The 18,879-nt window shown below is 31.6% G+C and overlaps 1 protein-coding gene across 1 annotated transcript; it reads left to right on the plus strand.

The window, feature by feature from the left end:
* Positions 1-2,270: 2,270 nt before the first annotated feature.
* Positions 2,271-4,578, plus strand: LOC107891922 (protein EARLY-RESPONSIVE TO DEHYDRATION 7, chloroplastic). The gene is made up of 4 exons (XM_016816844.2): positions 2,271-3,246; positions 3,486-3,652; positions 3,941-4,025; positions 4,119-4,578. The coding sequence occupies exons 1-4, from the start codon at positions 2,369-2,371 to the stop codon at positions 4,306-4,308; spliced, it is 1,320 nt and encodes a 439-aa protein (XP_016672333.1). The 5' UTR covers positions 2,271-2,368; the 3' UTR covers positions 4,309-4,578.
* Positions 4,579-18,879: the final 14,301 nt, after the last annotated feature.

Below are 18,879 nucleotides of genomic sequence, written 5' to 3' on the forward strand. Positions count from 1 at the left end.
GGTTCAAGATGTTTTTTGCTAACTTAATTTATATAAATTCTAATGTTCAAGGGTTTAATTGAGTGCGAAAAAAGTATAGGAGTTTAATTGATTTTTTAGAGAAGTTTAGGGGCTTTGAAGTTCCTTTTAGCCTAAAATCTTATTATGATTGAGAAAAATAAATAAATAAAAGTTTTTTTAGTCACTTTTCAATTAAATTGGTGCCTGGTTGACTTGTGATACAAACTCAATTGGATGATTAAGTATTAATAGTATTAATAGTTAACACATATTAGATGTATGGAGAATTTTCAAATTTTTTCCTAAAATTCTAAAAATCTTATGGTTTATTTTTTAGTATAAAAGTTACAATGTTTTATCAGAACTAGATTGGTAGTTAAATCCATCAAATCGCTGATTCTTGGTTTAACTAGTTCAACAGGTTCACCCACTTCAATTGAATAAATTATTTAATTTTTTAAAAAATATTTAAAAATAGAGAAAATTAGTTCAACCGTCGGTTCAATCGATCCAACCGTTTTAGAAGTTAACCAGTCCATCCCCTTATTTTGAATTGGTATCTTGATCTTACCAATTCGATTATTCAGTCTAATCTAATTCCAAAAACAGTGATATCATTAAAGTTAAAATCGGGACGAAAAAGATATCCATACTTTTTCTATATACTATCATTAACATCATTTATTAAGATAGTGCAAATCAACATCCAAATGTTTTACTAGTTAAAAAGTACAAGGTTTTATGGATTAAAAGAAATAACAGTGTTGCCAATTGAGTCTTAATTAAGTTGATATTGATATTGTTGTCGGTGTAGGAGAATATAGGTTCGAGTGCTTAAGCGCATTTTATCTTCCTATTCAAGAGTTGAAGAAGGTTTATGAATAGTTTTAATCTTTGTATATAAAAAAGAAAATACAGTGTTTTATTATTATGAAAAAAGTTAATAACAACTTAATAATCTTCGCAAAAGTTGAGGTTTTGAATTAAAAGTGTTTAGGTTTAAATTTTATTATGTGTATTTATGCATGCATGTGAGTTTTTAATTCAAATTTTATTTTGGATTTCAATCCCATTATGTATAAGGCCTATCCATATTTATTTAGGTTAGGCCCAGATACATTTCAATTATTGGTCTATTCATTTGTACTTTGTAATGGTTTAATTTTGGTCGCGGTTATATAGACACATTGATTTTGTTTGCATTGTTGCTTATAAAGTTAAAAAAATACAACATTTTACTATATATATTTATTTTTTTGAAAGAGTGAATTTTTTTTATACAATGCTTAAAACTATTTTATATTCCCTCCCAAACTTTAAAATAAGAATATAAGATGCACCTGTGCACGCTCAAACTTAAATTCTCCTATATTAACAATAATGTTGATGCCAATCAAATTAAGACTTAATCAACAAAAAAAATAATTTTAAAAAGAAAATATCACTATAATGGTTGCTTTATCTTTTGATTTTTTTTATATACAATCTACAAAAAAACAAACCAGATAAAACATGAATTTCGAACACCCAAATTACTACTATTACAACTAAAAACTCATTTGTTCTTTCACATAAATATTTTATAAATTTCTTTTCAAAATAATGTATTATAACAATATCTGTCATAATTTAATATTATCTATTTAACTATATATTATTATTTAAGAGTATGATTGAAATTAGTGCTATCCATGAAGTAAATCTCGACATAATTATAAAATTATCAAAAATAATTTTATATATATACTTAATATTGTAATTTTCATTATCTCAAAATTTTAGTTTTAAAATAAAAACAAATCATTAATGAAGCTTTTCTTGAAAGGGACACTTCAATTGCTTTGGCCTTTAGTCACTCAACACTTACCAATGCTTTGAATTGCATTGGATAAATTTCCATCCATGAATAGATTTTGGGCAGCTTGTGTGTAACTATCCCTCTTCAGCCAAAATTGCATGATGGAAATGTTGAGATCTTCAACTATCGGCGTCTCTTCGATGGTGAGACTTACAGCTTTGTAGAAAGATTAATAAAAAGGAAAGAAGATATTTAAATAAAATAATGTTTTAATTTAACATACTCCAAAGTAAGAGAGAGCAGCAGCTTGTCGGATGCTAATAAATAGCCATAATATATCCATCATCCATAAAGAAAGACGGCTATCTGCCACTGTTATGACGCGGTTTCTCCTATGAATGCCATGTGCAACTCGCGTTTCCCAAAACCCAACCGACACGTCTTTGTATAGTTTTATTTCTTCCATCCTAAGCTTGTCCCACCTTAAATGCACTCATCCCCCTAACCCAATTGCAAGCTAACTAATCAACCACCAAACCTAGAAGGCCAGACCTGAACAAAGCTAAGATCATGTATTCTTCTCCTCCAAAACAGCCTTTCTCTCTTTACCCACAGGTCGATCTTTCAAACCCAGACGCCACTTCATCTTCTCCTTCTTCTTCGTCTTCTTTGTACCCTTCTTTGGACATGAAAGATTTAGCCGAAAACCTCTTCCCCGACGACGCCACCGCCTTGCACACCCACCAAGATTCTGCAGAACAACTCCTCCTCAAGGTTCCTGGTGCCATCGTTCACCTTATTGAGCGAGAAACCAGCGTTGAGCTTGCTTGTGGTGATCTCTGTATTGTTAGTCTCCTTCAAGGCGGCAACGTTGTTGCTGTTTTTGCTCGCCTTGGTGACGATATTCAATGGCCTTTGGCTAAAGATGAGCCTGTTGTAAAACTTGATGCTTCCCACTATTTCTTTACTCTTAGAGTGCCATCGAATGGGTCGTTTGAAGACGGAAAAGATTCTAATCAAACCGAGGATGTTTTGAACTATGGTCTGACAATAGCTGCAAAAGGGCAGGAGGGTTTGTTGAAGGAACTTGATAGAATCTTGGAAACTTACAGTTGCTTTTCGGCGCAACAAGTCAAAGGGATAGAGAACTGGAATCTTGTGGATGCGAGAAATGTGGCGCCCGAAGAGTTGAATACAAAGGAAAAAAGGGACTTAATCGTGGGAAGTTCAATGGCGTATTGGACGACTCTGGCGCCCAATGTTGAAGACTATAGCGGGTCTATAGCAAAGGCAATAGCATCGGGGTCAGGGTACGTTGTGAAGGGGATTTTGTGGTGTGGCGATGTCACTGTTGACAGGTTGAAATGGGGCAATGAGTTCTTGAGTAAGAGGATAAAGTCAGGTTCAACCTCTGAGATCTCTCCAGAGGCCCTGAGAAGGATGAAAAGGTTTGTTTCTTGATCATAACATAAGTCCCCTTTTATGATGAATTTTGAGCTGCTTAACATTTGAGCCTGTACTTGGAAAGCTTAAGTGCTTGTGGAACAGAGGCTATAATTATTAAGCATCATGGGAACTTTATGTTAAACTTCTGTTGCCTTCAGTACAATTCCGTAGGACAAATTTCAGCATATTCCTTTGTTAAAAATGATTTTGGAATCATGAGGTGATTTGATTCTGGTTTCAGGGTTAAGAAGGTAACAAAGATGTCAGAGAAAGTGGCCACTGGAATTCTTTCAGGTGTGGTTAAAGTGTCTGGATTCTTCACAGGTTCAATTGTTAACTCCAAAGTTGGCAAGAAATTTTTCAACCTGATGCCTGGAGAAATCGTTCTTGCTTCCTTGGATGGATTTAGTAAGTTGTTTCCTCTCGTCAACTTTACCTTGTTTGTTATGAATTTACTATATCTCGTCTTCTCTGCTAGGGTGCAACTTTCATGCCTGCTATCTATTTTATCATATATATGTGATACCATTTGTCATGCGGCCATCATCTGCATGTTGTGTGCGTGTCCAAAGACGTCATTAGTTTTTGATGCGAGGTTATTGCTTCTTTTGAAGTGTTTGGCACAACACTGCATTTACATAGAAAATGCAACATGGTTGGTATTCTTACGGTGTTTCTGCTTGTATGTCCATTTAGATAAGGTTTGCGATGCAGTTGAAGTAGCAGGAAGGAATGTCATGTCTACCACATCTGTGGTGACAACAGGACTTGTTTCACAAAGGTATGCTTTCTGAAAAGTAGAAGTTGATTATGTGGGAGTTGGTATATATGATCATCATGTTTATCATACGCACTACTGGTTTTGGTGGTGTAGGTATGGAGAAAAGGCAGGAAAGGTTACAAATGAAGGGCTTGATGCGGCAGGACATGCAATTGGGACAGCTTGGGCTGTGTTTAAGATTAGAAAGGCTCTTAATCCCAAGAGTGTCTTCAAACCCACAACTCTTGCAAAAGCTGCTGCACAGGCTAATGCTGCTGAATTGAAGTCCAAAAATAACAAGTAAACAGAGTTGCTTTTTAGTTTGAACAGGAAGACAAAAACAGAGATGCTTGTAGGACTGCAGTTTTCCAAAGGTTGAGAATTCTCAAGTGGATTGTATTTGTACTTTGCAATTGATGTGAATTACTATGCATCTTAAGAAACTCAATTCCCACTATACAAAATCAGATTACTTGTACCCGAGTACATTATTAAGCTAAAAACAGTTTGCTAATATAGAATGGTTTTAGGTTTGAAGATTGGCAAAATTTAAATGAAAGGTTAATTGTACTTATCTTTCGGGTTAAAAATTCTTATCGGTACTACTTTGGATTGGAATTTCTTTTGTTTTATCGAACTAGATAAAATTCTAGTCCAACAAAGAATAAATTTCTCTTCGAAACAAACCCATTTCCTATGTGTTAAGCTTCGTGCTTGTGTGTCAAAATTTTTCTTTTTATGCAATAATTTAATAAATAAATAAATTTTATTATCATAAATATAACTTTAATTATTATTTAATATAAAATGGTTTTAAACAATTTAATTTTAGTATAACTATAAACTAAAATGATATTAGTCATTAGATCGAAATCTTTTTATTTTTATTTTAGTAACGTAAGATCGTTACAAAATTTATGGCTTAAAATTAATTATGCAACAAAAAACCATAAGCAAATTAATTGAAATTTGCAAACGTTGGAATTAATGATTAAAAATAAATAAAAAAATTATAACTAGAAAATTGGAAACAAAAAAAAATCAACAACTAAAACTTAAGTAAAACTAAAAAAATAGCAAAAAAAATTGCAAATTGAAAACTTCTAACCACTATTGGTGGTGTTATCAAACTATAGTATTTGATTAAAAGTTTAAAAACTTGAAATGAAAAATGAAAAAGAAAAAATGACTGCCTAAAAATTAAAAGAATTTAAAAATTGGTTGCACGCAAATAAAAGAATAAAAATAATTAAAACATTATAAAAGTAGCCATGTTAATGTATTTTATAAAAAAAAACATTTCTAAGTAATTTAATGGGTAAAATTTTTTAGGTTTGAAGGAAAAAGATTACTTTTATTATATATTTATGTACTTTCTATTTAATTGATTATTTTTTATTTTTAATTATAAAATAATGGAACTTCAATTATATGTTAGTGTTATAAAATTAAATTATATTTTTTATAAATTTATTTTTCAATTAAAATTAATATTTAATTAAATTATATATTTAACTCTAAAAAGAATTTATTAAATCATTTTATGTACAATTAACTAGTTATTATTAAATTGGTTCAATGAAAATTTAATTAAAATACAAATGTAAAAAACATTTCAAGATTAATATTATAAATAAATATTTAACATGCATCTACATAAAAATTCTTAAAACAATAAAAAAGTAAAAGAGATGGTAAAAGAAAATATAATTATCATTGCTAGTTGCTAATGAGGCATTGGCTAAGTTCGCAAAAGCGAGGCCTTGAGTTATGAATGCTCAGGTTTGAGACCCATCATGTGCAATTAAAATATGTGGGTCTTCGAGTTTTACCATGAACTATTATTATGGGTGGGTTTTAATTCATTAATTAGTCTCTAGTTTGGATTGATTTAGTTCTTAGTTTGTGTTGTAAAAATTTAATTATTTAATCTCATTCTTAGTTAGTTTGTATTGTAATAGTTTGATTCTACACCAAATGATTATTTGGACATATATTATACTTGTATTTGGATTGTTTTGTACTTGTAAGCTTTCAAATATATATATATTTTTGAAGTGGTAATGTTGAGATTTTCTAGACAAAATTTTGGTGGCTGTTAGTATACCAGATAATCTTAAGATGTGTTCATGCACTTTATAACTTTGATTTTAATGCAAATTTTATGGACGACTGAAAACTTTAAAATGATGCAAAGAATTCGATAAGGAGATCTTTAGTCTCCATACTAATTTGTGTTGTGCAAGAAACAATTAGCTCAATCTATACACATGGAGGTTGAGGGGGGCATTTGGAAACCAATAAAGTTAGTTAGGAATGGGTCGGGAATTTCTCATCTTTTCTTTACTAATGATTTGGTGCTTTGTGCTTGGAATTGAGAGGTGAGAGTTCAACATGTATGCAGAGAAGGAAATAAGGTGGCAGACTGTATGGCAACATTGGCCAGAGGAAAGGGGAGGGGAATGCAACTGCATCGAGTACCACTAGTAAAGGCAATGGGACTGTTGCAAGCTGATGAAAGACAGTGCCGCGTTGAAGCAACTAGCTTGTAAATTGGTTGTTCTTCTCCTTTACAAAAAAGAAGATTATATTTGATAAAAAATTTTGTTAAGGGACTTATAAATATTCTTAAATTTAGTTAAACATAATTATAATCATTAACCTTCATAATTAAATTAACCTCGGCGAAAGGTTATATAGCAATTAGTTGACCTGTACTTAATTTACATATCACATTTTGATAGCTACACGAGCAAGAAGCCAACAAAAAAAAAGTTACAATTTTGAAATGAAAATGTACTTAGGAAGTTAGTCAAATTCAGAAAAAGAACTCTGTATGTTGGTTTGATGGTCAGAGTATTCATCGCCCCAAGTGTGGTTTGGGTTTAAATCGAGCTAATTGCGTTATTATTAAAATTTTGCTCTCCTCTTTTAATTAATCAAAAAGAATTCGGAAAAAAAAAAAGTAGCGGTTGAAGCCAAGGATGTGGGCAGCAGAATGTGTGTGATGTTGTTGTCCAACTTGTTTCACTCAAAAAATTCCTTTCTCTAATTCCAAGCCTTTGTTGCAATATTATTTGTTCAAATCAACTCGCTCGTTAGTTTGTCCAACATGCATCTCTTTTCTCGATGTCCTTGAATATTGTAAATAAATAGGTCCAGTTTCCCACTGCTATATTTTGGGTCCAATCAACGATTTAAAACAGCAGCTACACCCAAGGCCCAACCCTAAGCCCTCATGTTTACCAGACTAACCCAAGATGGCAAGCACTTTTTAGTGTTATTGGTAGCTTTGGCACAATAGTGATGGCAAAGAAAGAATCAAAAGAGGTTCAGTCTTTTATTGCTGTCAAGATTGAAATGAAACTTCATCATTAATTATGACCCCCAAACAAATTAATGTAAGCGGCATCTACTGCTTCAAAGTTCAGAAACAGCACTAGTTCTGGTTTCTACTTATAAGACCGCAACCCAACCATCATTTACCAATATTTTGATATCCTCTTTTTCTTGTCAAATTCAAGACCTTTGTGGATGAAAATCTGGTGACAGATCTTGTCAGGTTCCCCTGTTACATCAAAGTTTCCAACAGCAACCCTGAAATTTAGCAATCATGTTGATGTTATTACTTTATATCCCATTTACCAACATTACCTAATAATTTCGTATGCAAAGTCTATTGCACCATAATGACATGAAAATCCCTCCTGTAAGGAATAGCAAAACTAATGATTTGGGACTTTTTTTCATTTGGCTGGCTTGGAGTTGTTCAAGTAAGATGAGTTGGACTTGTTAATCATAGAAAAATTGAAGAGTATCAGAGTTAAAGCATTTTTCCGATGCATGTTAACCATTTTTTTTACATGAATTTCATAAAATCACTTGATCCACAAATGTAAAACTAGTGTTCTTTCGAGTATTTGTAGAAATACAATCATAATTACAAATTTAATATATATAATTAGGATAACATTATAAATTATAATTGTATTAATAATTGTATTATAACTTGGCTTTTTTAAAAGAGTTAAAATAAATTCATCTTGACTGGAGTGAATAACAACAGTCATGCTTTCTTAGTTTCAGCTGAGCTTAGACAAAGTCTCTCTCTCTCTATATATATATGTTAAAGGAGTGTTTGGAAATTGGGCTTGTAAATCTATGACTAAAGGTTGGTGACAATTCCTTATTCATGAATGGGTTAAAATGAATGTTGATAGCTCGGTATCAAATTCTAGATCAAGAGCGATCATAGGTGGAGTGGTGAGAAAGCCGAATGGAAGTTGGATGGGAGTTTTGAAATGGCGGTAGGATTGTCAGATATTTTTCAGATTCAAGCTCGAGCATTAATTGAAGGTTTAAAGTATGCTTGGGCATAGGGTTACTGTCAAGTGGAGATTGAGAGTGATAATTTTGTGTTGATTGTTGTTATACAAAATGGGTTAGTAGCAAACAACTGTAACAACAAAGTTAGGCTTATTCAAGACTGGTGTTTTGAGGATTGGGAAGAGAAATTTTGACGGATCTTGAGAGAAAGGTATAGGTTGGTAGATTGTATCACCAAAGAGGCTCGAGGTGAAATAGAACAATTGATTATTCATCAGGAACCACCGGGTATTGTGAGAGACTTATTGGATTATGATATTCATCGTGCTATGTGTCCATTTCTTGAGGGAGATTAGTACTGATGTAATTTTAACTCAAGGCTATATCATTTTATTTACCAAAAAAAATATAAAATTGAGATTGAGAAGTTACACATAATTTACAAAGGAAGAGACTCGAATATAGAATTTTAAAGCTTTTAGAGTTGTAACATCGTGGTCAAGACAAAACAAATTGTTTTTACTAAATAAGAATAATTGGCTTTTACACAAGTGGTAAAGGTCTTGGAGATAATTGGGAATCAAATTTGTATTAATTTGAGTGAAGCACTCTGAAATAATTAAAAAGAAAAAAAACCATTTAGTTGGTATTTTGAACTAATTAAATTGCGTTAAGGAGCAAACTTATGAATAAACTAAGGGGTGAGTTTATTGCAATTTCAATAGAATGGGAGCATGGTCTAAATACAAGGAATTAGCCTTCCGTTCATCTCGTGAATTAGCAGTTAGGAAGCTAGGCAGCAGTTATAATGCCCCAGGCCCTTTTAGCTTTGTGCCCATAATGACCAATATTTGGCATGAATTTGAAAGGTGGGAAACTCAAACCTACAAAATGATGGGCTTCGTTCTAGAACCCTGGTTCGTTCCTTGTATGAGCAGCACTACCATATTTATTCCTTTTAGTAGCAAAAAGTTGATTAGAGAAAGGGAATGACACTCATAGGTTGTGTTGGAATTAGGTAAAAGTACTTATTAGATTCACCAACCGCAATTTAAATCAGCAGTCAATGAGATTCATTTCCAAAGAATTTAAGGTTTTATTGCTTATAAAACCATGAAAAGGAAGAATTGTTTGGTGGATTTACCATGTAAGTACCAAAACAAGAGAAGGTGGATTACATTTACAGGTCCCACCTCTTCTCTGTTTGCATAGATTTAGGAAGATAATGTTGGGCAGGTAGGGAGATTTATGTAGAAATTTAACATGGGGGCACAGTTCTGTGAGAGGAGGGCCCAATAAATATAATGCAAAAAAAAAAATCAACTTTTTTATGGTAAACTTATAAATAGTGATCCAATTATTATTGTGTTTTTGTTTTCACCATACAGGTTTTTTTTTTCTTTTAGTCATTGGTGGTATCAAAATTTAATATTTTGATCACTCTTTCATTAAATCACTAAGAAAATGCCTATATGACTTTTTTATTGGCATAATAATAAATTTAGCCCTCTAATATTTACAGATTCTAGTAATTTGATTCTAATTCTAAAAGTTTCAACAAATTTGATCCTCATTTTTATACATTCTTGTAATTTAATCTTTATTCTTAAAAGATAAAAAATAAAATTTAAAAACTTTAAAAATATAAAAAAAATATTTAAAAATTAATTTTTTGATAAAAATACATAAGATTTATAAAACAAAAACACATAGAATTATAAATAAATGAATACCCATTTTTTTAACATGAAATTTATTTATTAAAACAATAATTTTATAAATAAAATAATTTTTTAAAAATCCACAAGTATGACTTCAATCTTTTTCAAACTTTTTCGTTTTTTAGTTTTATTTATTATACATCTAGCCTTGTTTTTTAGTCCTCGCAAAATTTGTTAAGTAATGGGGCCCACTTTCACCCACAATCGCTAGCACTAATAACTCTTACTCTGAACTCCTTGATTTCCACATCCATTGTTGTCGTGCCATAGAACTAGTAATTTGTTGTGGAGCTGCTAACATAACACAACCTCATCCTCACTCATATATTCCCAATTATACTCGCCCTCAAGTAGAATCTCAAACGCAACAAACTTGTTTTGAGAAACAATCTAAAGACATTGATTTTTATCCTTTTCAATCTTAGTTTGTAGTTTTTGACCCAGTTTGAATATAATGGTGGTTAATGTTGAAAAAAGGAAAAAACTGAATATGCTTAAGTCTTCTTCATAGTTTTTCTCCCTTAAATTATTTTATGTATAAAATTATTATTTTAATAAATAAATTTCATATTAGAAAGTAAGAAAAGTAGATAGTTATTTATAAATATTTTATAATTTTGTATGTATTTTCATGGAAAAATAAACTTTTAGATAATTTTTAATTTTTAAAATTTAAGAATCATGATTAAATTGACAAAATGTGAACCCTATGTGATGATTTGATGGTCAAGGGTATTCACCGCCCCAACTGTGGCTTCGGTTAGAGTCGCGCTAATCACGTTTGTTGTGCGACTTTACCCTGGTATTGTAATTCACCAAAAAAAATTGATAGATTATGTAAGGGTGAGGTCTAAAATTATTATTTTATCAATAGAAAAAAAGGCACACCAACATTCCGATGAAAATATTAAAATTTGATAGTGAAAAATTTTAAACTTGAATGATAAAAATAGAAATAAGTTAATAGTTGGATGAGTAATTTATAAAAGTTAAAAGTTGAGGAAGAAATAAGTCGTTGTTGAGAAGAAAGAGTTTGATTGGGCATTTGGATCCATCCATGGCATTGGCCCATACCCACCTGACCTAACCATTTCAAGTTTGAACTGTACACCTCTCAGCCACATATCCTCGTTCTCTCTCTCTCTCATCATTATTTGGGAACTCTTTTCCCCACCACCTACGCTTTTGCTACCTATCTCTACCATAACATGCCCCCACCCTTTCTTTCTTTATTTTTGCCCTAATTGTCAAACAGTACAATTTCACCCTTTGCTACTAACAATCTTCAAATGATTTGCTAAATTGTTGGTTTTAACTAAAACTATGAGAAAAAATTAAAAAAAATTCAACCAAGACTTTGTTGATGTGAGTCATCACGTTTTCAAATGAAACGTGTAAAGAAATGAATTTTAGGAGGGGAACAAAATGCATGCACCTCTGCCCTCTGCATTATTAATATCACAACTTTTGATTTTGACTTACTCTTCAATACACCAAGCTATTACTTTCTATCATATTTTGACCAAAGATAATCCTAGGACATTGAAAATTGCTCAATTCCAATTTGTGATTAACTTGTACAAGTTGAATGACATAAACTTTCCAAGTTGTATCAATTCTCTCCTTTTTTTTTTGTTTTTCAAATAAATATGATTGAAGTCCCATCAACATCTATAAATAGATTTAGTCAAAGATTTGCAAAAAAAAAACCCCAAGGTGGACAAGGTTAGAACTATCAACTATCCATTGAGTTGCGCTGTAATCTGATTTTAAAAAAAGAGAAAAACATCTTCCGAAAGGAGCTTGCATTTACTATTTATTAATATTAAAGATTTCAAATTAATTTTATTAATATTTATACGAACTCCATCGGAAACTTACCGGGCGGAGAAAGAGGGATTAGGAGTAGGACCCACAAGTGGTGTCCGGGAGTGGGTCCCTATCGCCGCAACGGTGCACATGAGCCTACGTCCGACGCCTTTTCCCAACTCCAACTACCACCCCAAAAGAGAGGAGTTGGTACCCTGTGGGACACACACACAATACCTTTTCCCTTTTCCCTTTTCCCTTTTCTTTCCATTTCACTCCCGTCTTTTCCCCCTAATTACAAACCTACCATTTCATTTTCACTTTTTAAAATTATTAATTATTAGTAATTCTATTACATGCACGTCCGTATACAAAATAAATTGAAAATAACATTAAATAAACAACTAAACATATGATCCGAAATTAATAATAATAACATAGCATGTTATTGTTTTGTACTCCAATTAATTTTTTAACTCGAATTATCATTTTTCTTAGCATGTAAAATATTATCATATTAGGAAGTATTGTTTAATATCTTATCAAATGTTAAAACATTATTATATCGGTGATAGAAAAAATTAACATTAAATTTGATAAATATTTTTAAAAAATAGATATATAACCATTTATTTGTAAAGTAAATAAAAATTTTATCATCCATACATCAAAAAGTTAATTAGACGATAATTGGAAATTGAAGCATAAAAATGTTCTAAGATGGTTTGATCTTGTGATTGACACTGTTTCGATGATTTTTTTCTTTAAAAAAATTGTCAAAACCCAACCCTTTATTACTCATTTAGATGATAACACCCTCTATTTATACTAATTTCAAAAGTTTTGAGCATACTATATTCAATACAAGTGATATTAAGAAAGAATAATCAACCACCAAAAATAATTTGTGATAAAATTTAATACAAGTGATATTAAGAAAGAATAATTTCAACAAAAAAAAAGGATAGAAACTAAAATTTAAAACTAAAACCTCTACAACTTTTAGAGAAAGTTGAGTGTATTATAATTTATTTATAAACTTTCACTTAGTGCTTCTTAACAAATCTAAGCTGCCATGCAATTAAAATCGAGATTAAAATTTCTTGCTGAGATGTGAGAGAGAAAAAATAGGTAATCATTTGTGGAGTTATGTCTCATATTTTTTGACTTTTCTTCTCCCAATTAAATTCTTTTTTTAATTTCCTACTTAAATTTTGATTAATTAGGTTATTTTAATATTATTTTACCTACGAATTTAGCCTATAAATATGTTATTTTCCACCCTAGAAAAATAACCCATTACACATTTAGGTATTAGCTTTTACATGCTTTCAGAGAATTTTCTGTTTACGTTTTGAGGGTTCTTATTTCGGGTTTCGGGGTTTAGTTTTATCTCCATCTTTGTACTCTTTGTTTTTGTCGTGATAGTGAAATTATCTTTACCTGTGATTTTTTATCCTCTTCGAAGGGGGGTTTTCCACGTACAATATTTATTTTCGATATTTTCAATTTCTTTGTTATTTTACTTGCTTGTTACTTAATTGAATTTATCCCCAACAAACTGATATCAGAGGTAGTTCGATTTTCGCAATCAACCTGTTCAAAGATGACAACAACAATGTTTGATATTGATAAGTTTGATGGCATCACAAATTTTAATCTGTGGCAAGTTCGGATGACAACAATTATGATTTAGAGTAATCTTGAGAAGGTCCTTATAGAAAAGAAGCTTGCAGACATGGATAAATCATAATGAGATATGTTAGACAAAAAAAACTCTATTTATGATTCAATTATGTCTAACAAATAATGTGTTGTCGGAGGTTTTGATGGAGAAAATGACATTCACCTTATGAAAAATGTTAGAAACCCTCTACGCGACAAAGTCTCTGGCTAACCGATAGGTGTTGAAATAATGTTTATACATGTTCTGCATAGATGAAAGTGAGCACCTTAGAGGTTGCATCAGTCAATTTATTACTCTTTTGAATGATTTAAAAAATGTTAAGGTTCAAATTGACAATGAAGATCAAGCTATGCTATTGTTGGGCTCTTTATCCCCTTTATACAAGTCTTTTAGGGAAACACTGATTTATGGTATAGATAACCTATCGTTCGAGGATGTGAAGGGTCATCTGTTGAGCAAAGATAAACTCGACAATGAGTTTGATTCAAAAAACATGTCAGATAGGCAAGCCTAAATATTGGTAGCATCAATGGAGAGAGACAAGAGGTGTCACTATTGTAAGAAGTTAGGTCACGTTAAGGTAATTGTTACAAATTGCGAAACAAAAGGGATGTTGAGAGCTATGAGGAAGATTTAGTTGGTGCTAATTTGACTGATGACAAGGGTGATGATTTCTTGTTGGTGTCAAAAAGAGAAAACTCCGTGTTTAGACCCAAGTAGATCCTAGATTCAAGGTGTTTTTCCTACACGTGTCCCAACAAGGACTGGTTCTCCACATACAGTTCAATTGAAGGTAGATTTGTGCGCATGAGAAATGGTTCACCCAGTAAGGTAACCAATATTGGTACTATTCAGATTAAGATGCATGACAGGACAATTAAGACACTGTCAAATGTCAGGCATGTGCCTGACTTAAAGAAAAATCTCATCTCCTTGAGAATTTTAGACTCAAAAGGTTGTAGAATTAACATTGAGTCAAGCAATATTAATGTATCTTATGGGGCTCTTGTTTTGATGAAAGGTAAAAAGATTGACAATCTTTATGTTCTGGAAGGATCAATGGTGACCGGTGAAACAAGACGTCCCTCGTCTATTAAGAAGTCAAAGTTAACTTGTTTGAAGTGGAGACAACTTGGTCATATGAGGGACAAATGTATGACAATTTTGTATAAGAGAGGTTCTATTTTAGAATTAGGTTTTGAAAAAATAGGGCACTACGTTTGTGGAAATCAGACCCAGGTCAATTTTGATTTGGCAGTACACAAGTCGAAGATTAGTAGACTTCCAACTTCTAAGCACAACTTTGACTTAGTTAATATCTTGCATAGTTCAAGATAAGCCTGTGGCGAGCTTTGGCAACAAAGACATTGTGGAAATACGTGTCAAGGTGGAGATTTGTGTAGTTATGCCTCGTATTTTTTGACTTTTCTTCTCTTAATTAAACTCTATTTTTAGTTTCCCACTTAAAATCTAATTAGTGTAGGTTATTTTTATATTATTTAACCTACGAATTTAGCTTATAAATAGGCCATTTTCCACCCTATAAAAATAACTCACTACACATTTAGGCATTAACTTTTTCAAGCTTTTAGAGGATTTTGTGTTTAGGTTTTAAGTGTTCTTATTTCAGGTTTTGGAGTTTAGTTTTATTTTTATCTTTTGAATCATTTAAAAAATGTTGAGGTTTAGATTGATAACGAAGATCAAGCGATGCTATAATTGTGCTATTTACCCCACTTATACAAGTCTTTCAGGGAAACTCTAATTTATGACAGAGTTAATATCTTGTTTGAGGATCTGAAGGGTCATCTGTTGAGCAAAGAAAAACTCAACAATGAGTTTGGTTCAAATAGCAAGTCAGATAGGCAAGTCCCGATTTTGGTAGCATCAAGGAAGTGAGATAAGAGATGCTGCTATTCTAAAAAGTTAGGTCACATCAAGGTAGATTGTTACAAACTGCGAAACAAAAGGGCTACTAAGAGTAATGAGGAAGGTTTAGCTGGTGCTAATTTGACCAATGACAAGGGTAATGATTTTTTGTTGGTGTCAACAAGTGAAATATTTAAACTTACGTCTGAGTGGATCTTGGATTCGGGGTGTTCTTTTCACATGTGTCCCAACAAGGGTTGGTTCTCCACATACAGTTCAGTTGAAGGTGGAGTTATGCACATGAGGACTGGTTCACCCAGTAAGGTAACCAGTATTGGTACTGTTCAGATTAGAATGCACGACAGGACAATTAGGACACTGACAGATGTCAGACATGTGCCTGACTTAAAAAAAAATCTCATCTCATTGGGAATTTTTGACTCAAAAGGTTGTGGAATTAACATTAAGTCAAACGACATTTAGGTATCCCGTGGGGCTCTCATTTTTATGAAAGGTAAAAAAAATTGACAATTTTTATGTTCTGGAAAGATCAACGGTGACTGGTGAAACAGGACATCCCTCATCTGTTAAGGAGTCGAAGTCGACTCATTTGAAGTGGATAAAACTTGGTCGTAAGAGGGAAAAAGGTATGACCATTTCATATAAAAGAGGTTCTCTTTTGGATGCAGGTTTTGAAAAGATAGGGCACTGCGTTAATGGAAATCAGACTAGAGTCAGTTTTGATTTGGTAGTGCATTAGTCGAAGACTAGAAGACTTTCAACTTCTAAGCACAACTTCGACTCAGTTAATATCCTGCATAATTTGAGATAAGCCTGTGGTGGGCTTTAGCAAAGAAGGCGTTATGGAAATACGATTTAAGGTGGAGATTTGTGGAGTTATGCCTCGTACTTTTCGGCTTTTCTTCTTCCAGTTAAATTCTATTTTTAGTTTCCCACTTAAAATTTGATTAGTGTAGGTTATTTTTATATTATTTGACTTACGAATTTAGCATATAAATAGACCCTTTTCCACCCTAGAAAAATAGCTCACTACACTTTTAAGTATTAACTTTTAGAAATTTTTAGAGAATTTTGTGTTTACGTTTTGAGGATTCTTATTTCAGGTTTTGGAGTTTAGTTTTATCTATATCTTTGTACTCATAATTTTTTCGTTATAGTGAAATTATCTTTGCCTATGGTTTTTTATCCTCTTCAGAGGGGTTTTTCCATATAAAGCATTAGTGTTCAATCTTTTCAATCTCTTTGTTATTTTACTTGTTCGTTGCTTAATCGAGTTTATCCCTATAAATTCTTAAATCATGACATTGAATAAATTTATATACAAATTTAAATATTAGTAACGATTCCTTTACATTAAAAATACAAACCATGTTAAGGTTAGATCTTCCTCTTTATCCCTACATATATAACAACCTTCCAAATGAAGTGCCAAATGTTCTACATGAAGATAGTTCAAAAATGAATATCCTACATGATGTAAATCAAGCTCATACCAAACTATGCTATATGTAATAGATTTATGTTTTTTTCTCCAAATAAAACAAATACACCATGTTTTTTTTATAAAAAAAAAGTAAAGAAAACCATTAAGTTCAATTGAATAAGATGTTACTTTCAAAGTGTAAGGTAATTTTGATTAATAAGAACTTGAGGTTTTAGAATTGTGAATCAAATTAGTTAGTTTGAACCAAATTAGTAATTATATGAACTCAATGTCTCAAAGAAGTCAAGGAGGGGAACATCAAAACATCAAAATACTAAATTGTAAAATCATTAGAAATAAAACTAGCTAAATAAATATTAAGTTGAATGCATTTGTCTAGGAGTTCATTTCTATCCACTTTGAAGAAACTCATGGCCAACAAACTCAATGGATAAATTTTGGTGAATAAACTGAAAGTCCAACTTGTTATAAGACTCTAGTGAGTGGCATTCATTGGAAGTAAAGGAAAAGCCATAATTCCTTTCAAGGTAGGGAGAAGGGGAGAGATCAAGTTATTGACTGCATTCGCACGTCCGTGTAAAAAAAATGATTTTATAAAACAATTTTAAAATGTGGCTTTACTGCAAGCGTACAAGTCAGTTATATATTTGTAGTGTTACAATGGAACATCTGTGTATTTCAAGGATCAAACCCAAAGAAGATGGCAATTGAGTGAGAAATCACATACATTCTTGAGTTTAAACGGCTACTGATACAATTTTATAGTATGGCAAATCATAACAAGAAAATTTCACAAGAAAATTAAATATGTTAATTTAGGGACTAAATTGCAAAGAGTACAAAATTAAGAAATTAACCAAATAATTGACTAACGGTGGTTAGTTGATTTTGATGTGGTTTTCCAGTCCTTGAACAAGCGACTTAAATCTCTTGAATTACTAAGTGACTTCATTTTATCTTTCGATTTCAATTTTACCGACTTAGATGGATTAATCCAATTTATCTCTCGATCTCACCAGTTAATTCGAGACTAATGAATGGGTGCAAATCATTAACAACTAAATTTTCTAAGCTTTTCAACTATGAAATATCAATCAAAACATCAATAATTCATTAATCTAAGGTCTAGGCTTGGAAGATCTAATCTTAATATCTAAAAATTCATGAAAATTCACCCTTACCTCAACTATGGTGTACGAAAAGAAGAAAAGAAACTAAGAAATTTTCCTATCTCTTTTTCAAAGGTTCGATCAACTTATAAGAAGAAGATGAAGACTTGGCTTTTTGGTTTTATTCTCTCTCCCATTATAGAATCTTATTATATTAGCTTATTTAACTTAATTCAATTACTAAAACCAATGGTTGATAAGATTGTAAGGTCATCATAATGGAGACCAATGGTTTAGATCACTCCAAGCCACTAACTCATAATTAACTATGGAAAGGTTATAAATCAATGACCTTTTTTAATGCTTCACTAAAAAATTCTTATTTATTCACTTTGTAATTAATCATTGTACTATTTATAAAACAACTTAATTTAATCATATATTCGACTTGCTAGATTTTTTATTTAAAATTTTAAATGGCTCGATTTCAAAAATTTCAACATTGAACCTATTTTTTGACATCGAAGAAAATTGGGTCATTACAAAAGGTGTGGTGTATTACCCATAATAGAAGGTAACACTTGCAAAAGAAGGGGTTGATGATCCAACCAAAACCAAGGCAAACAAGAAATCTCTACTTGGGGAAGAAAGCTAATCAGTTGCCAGGATATAAAAATCTATCCAATCGTTGATACAAACTCCCTTGAACCCAAGTGTAATTAATGTAATAGCCTATTTTTCAGTGGTGTCAGAAACAATAGTTTTAAGACCACAATTTTGACAAGTGAGTCCATAAATATTATTATTCACTATTTATGAGTTAAATACAGTGTTATAGTGAATTTTGATTTGACAAATTTTGCTAATTGGACGATTAATTAAAGTATAA

This window comes from Gossypium hirsutum, chromosome D12 (genome assembly GCF_007990345.1).
Source record: "Gossypium hirsutum isolate 1008001.06 chromosome D12, Gossypium_hirsutum_v2.1, whole genome shotgun sequence".
NCBI classification, from domain to species: Eukaryota; Viridiplantae; Streptophyta; class Magnoliopsida; order Malvales; family Malvaceae; genus Gossypium; species Gossypium hirsutum.

Excerpts from the sequence above, each read along its gene's own strand:
- LOC107891922 (XM_016816844.2), top strand. The coding sequence starts at position 2,369 with ATGTATTCTTCTCCTCCAAAACAGCCTTTCTCTCTTTACCCACAGGTC. Across the intron at positions 3,247-3,485 it reads GCCCTGAGAAGGATGAAAAG|GGTTAAGAAGGTAACAAAGA; the intron begins GTTTGTTTCTTG and ends TTCTGGTTTCAG. Across the intron at positions 4,026-4,118 it reads ACAGGACTTGTTTCACAAAG|GTATGGAGAAAAGGCAGGAA; the intron begins GTATGCTTTCTG and ends TTGGTGGTGTAG.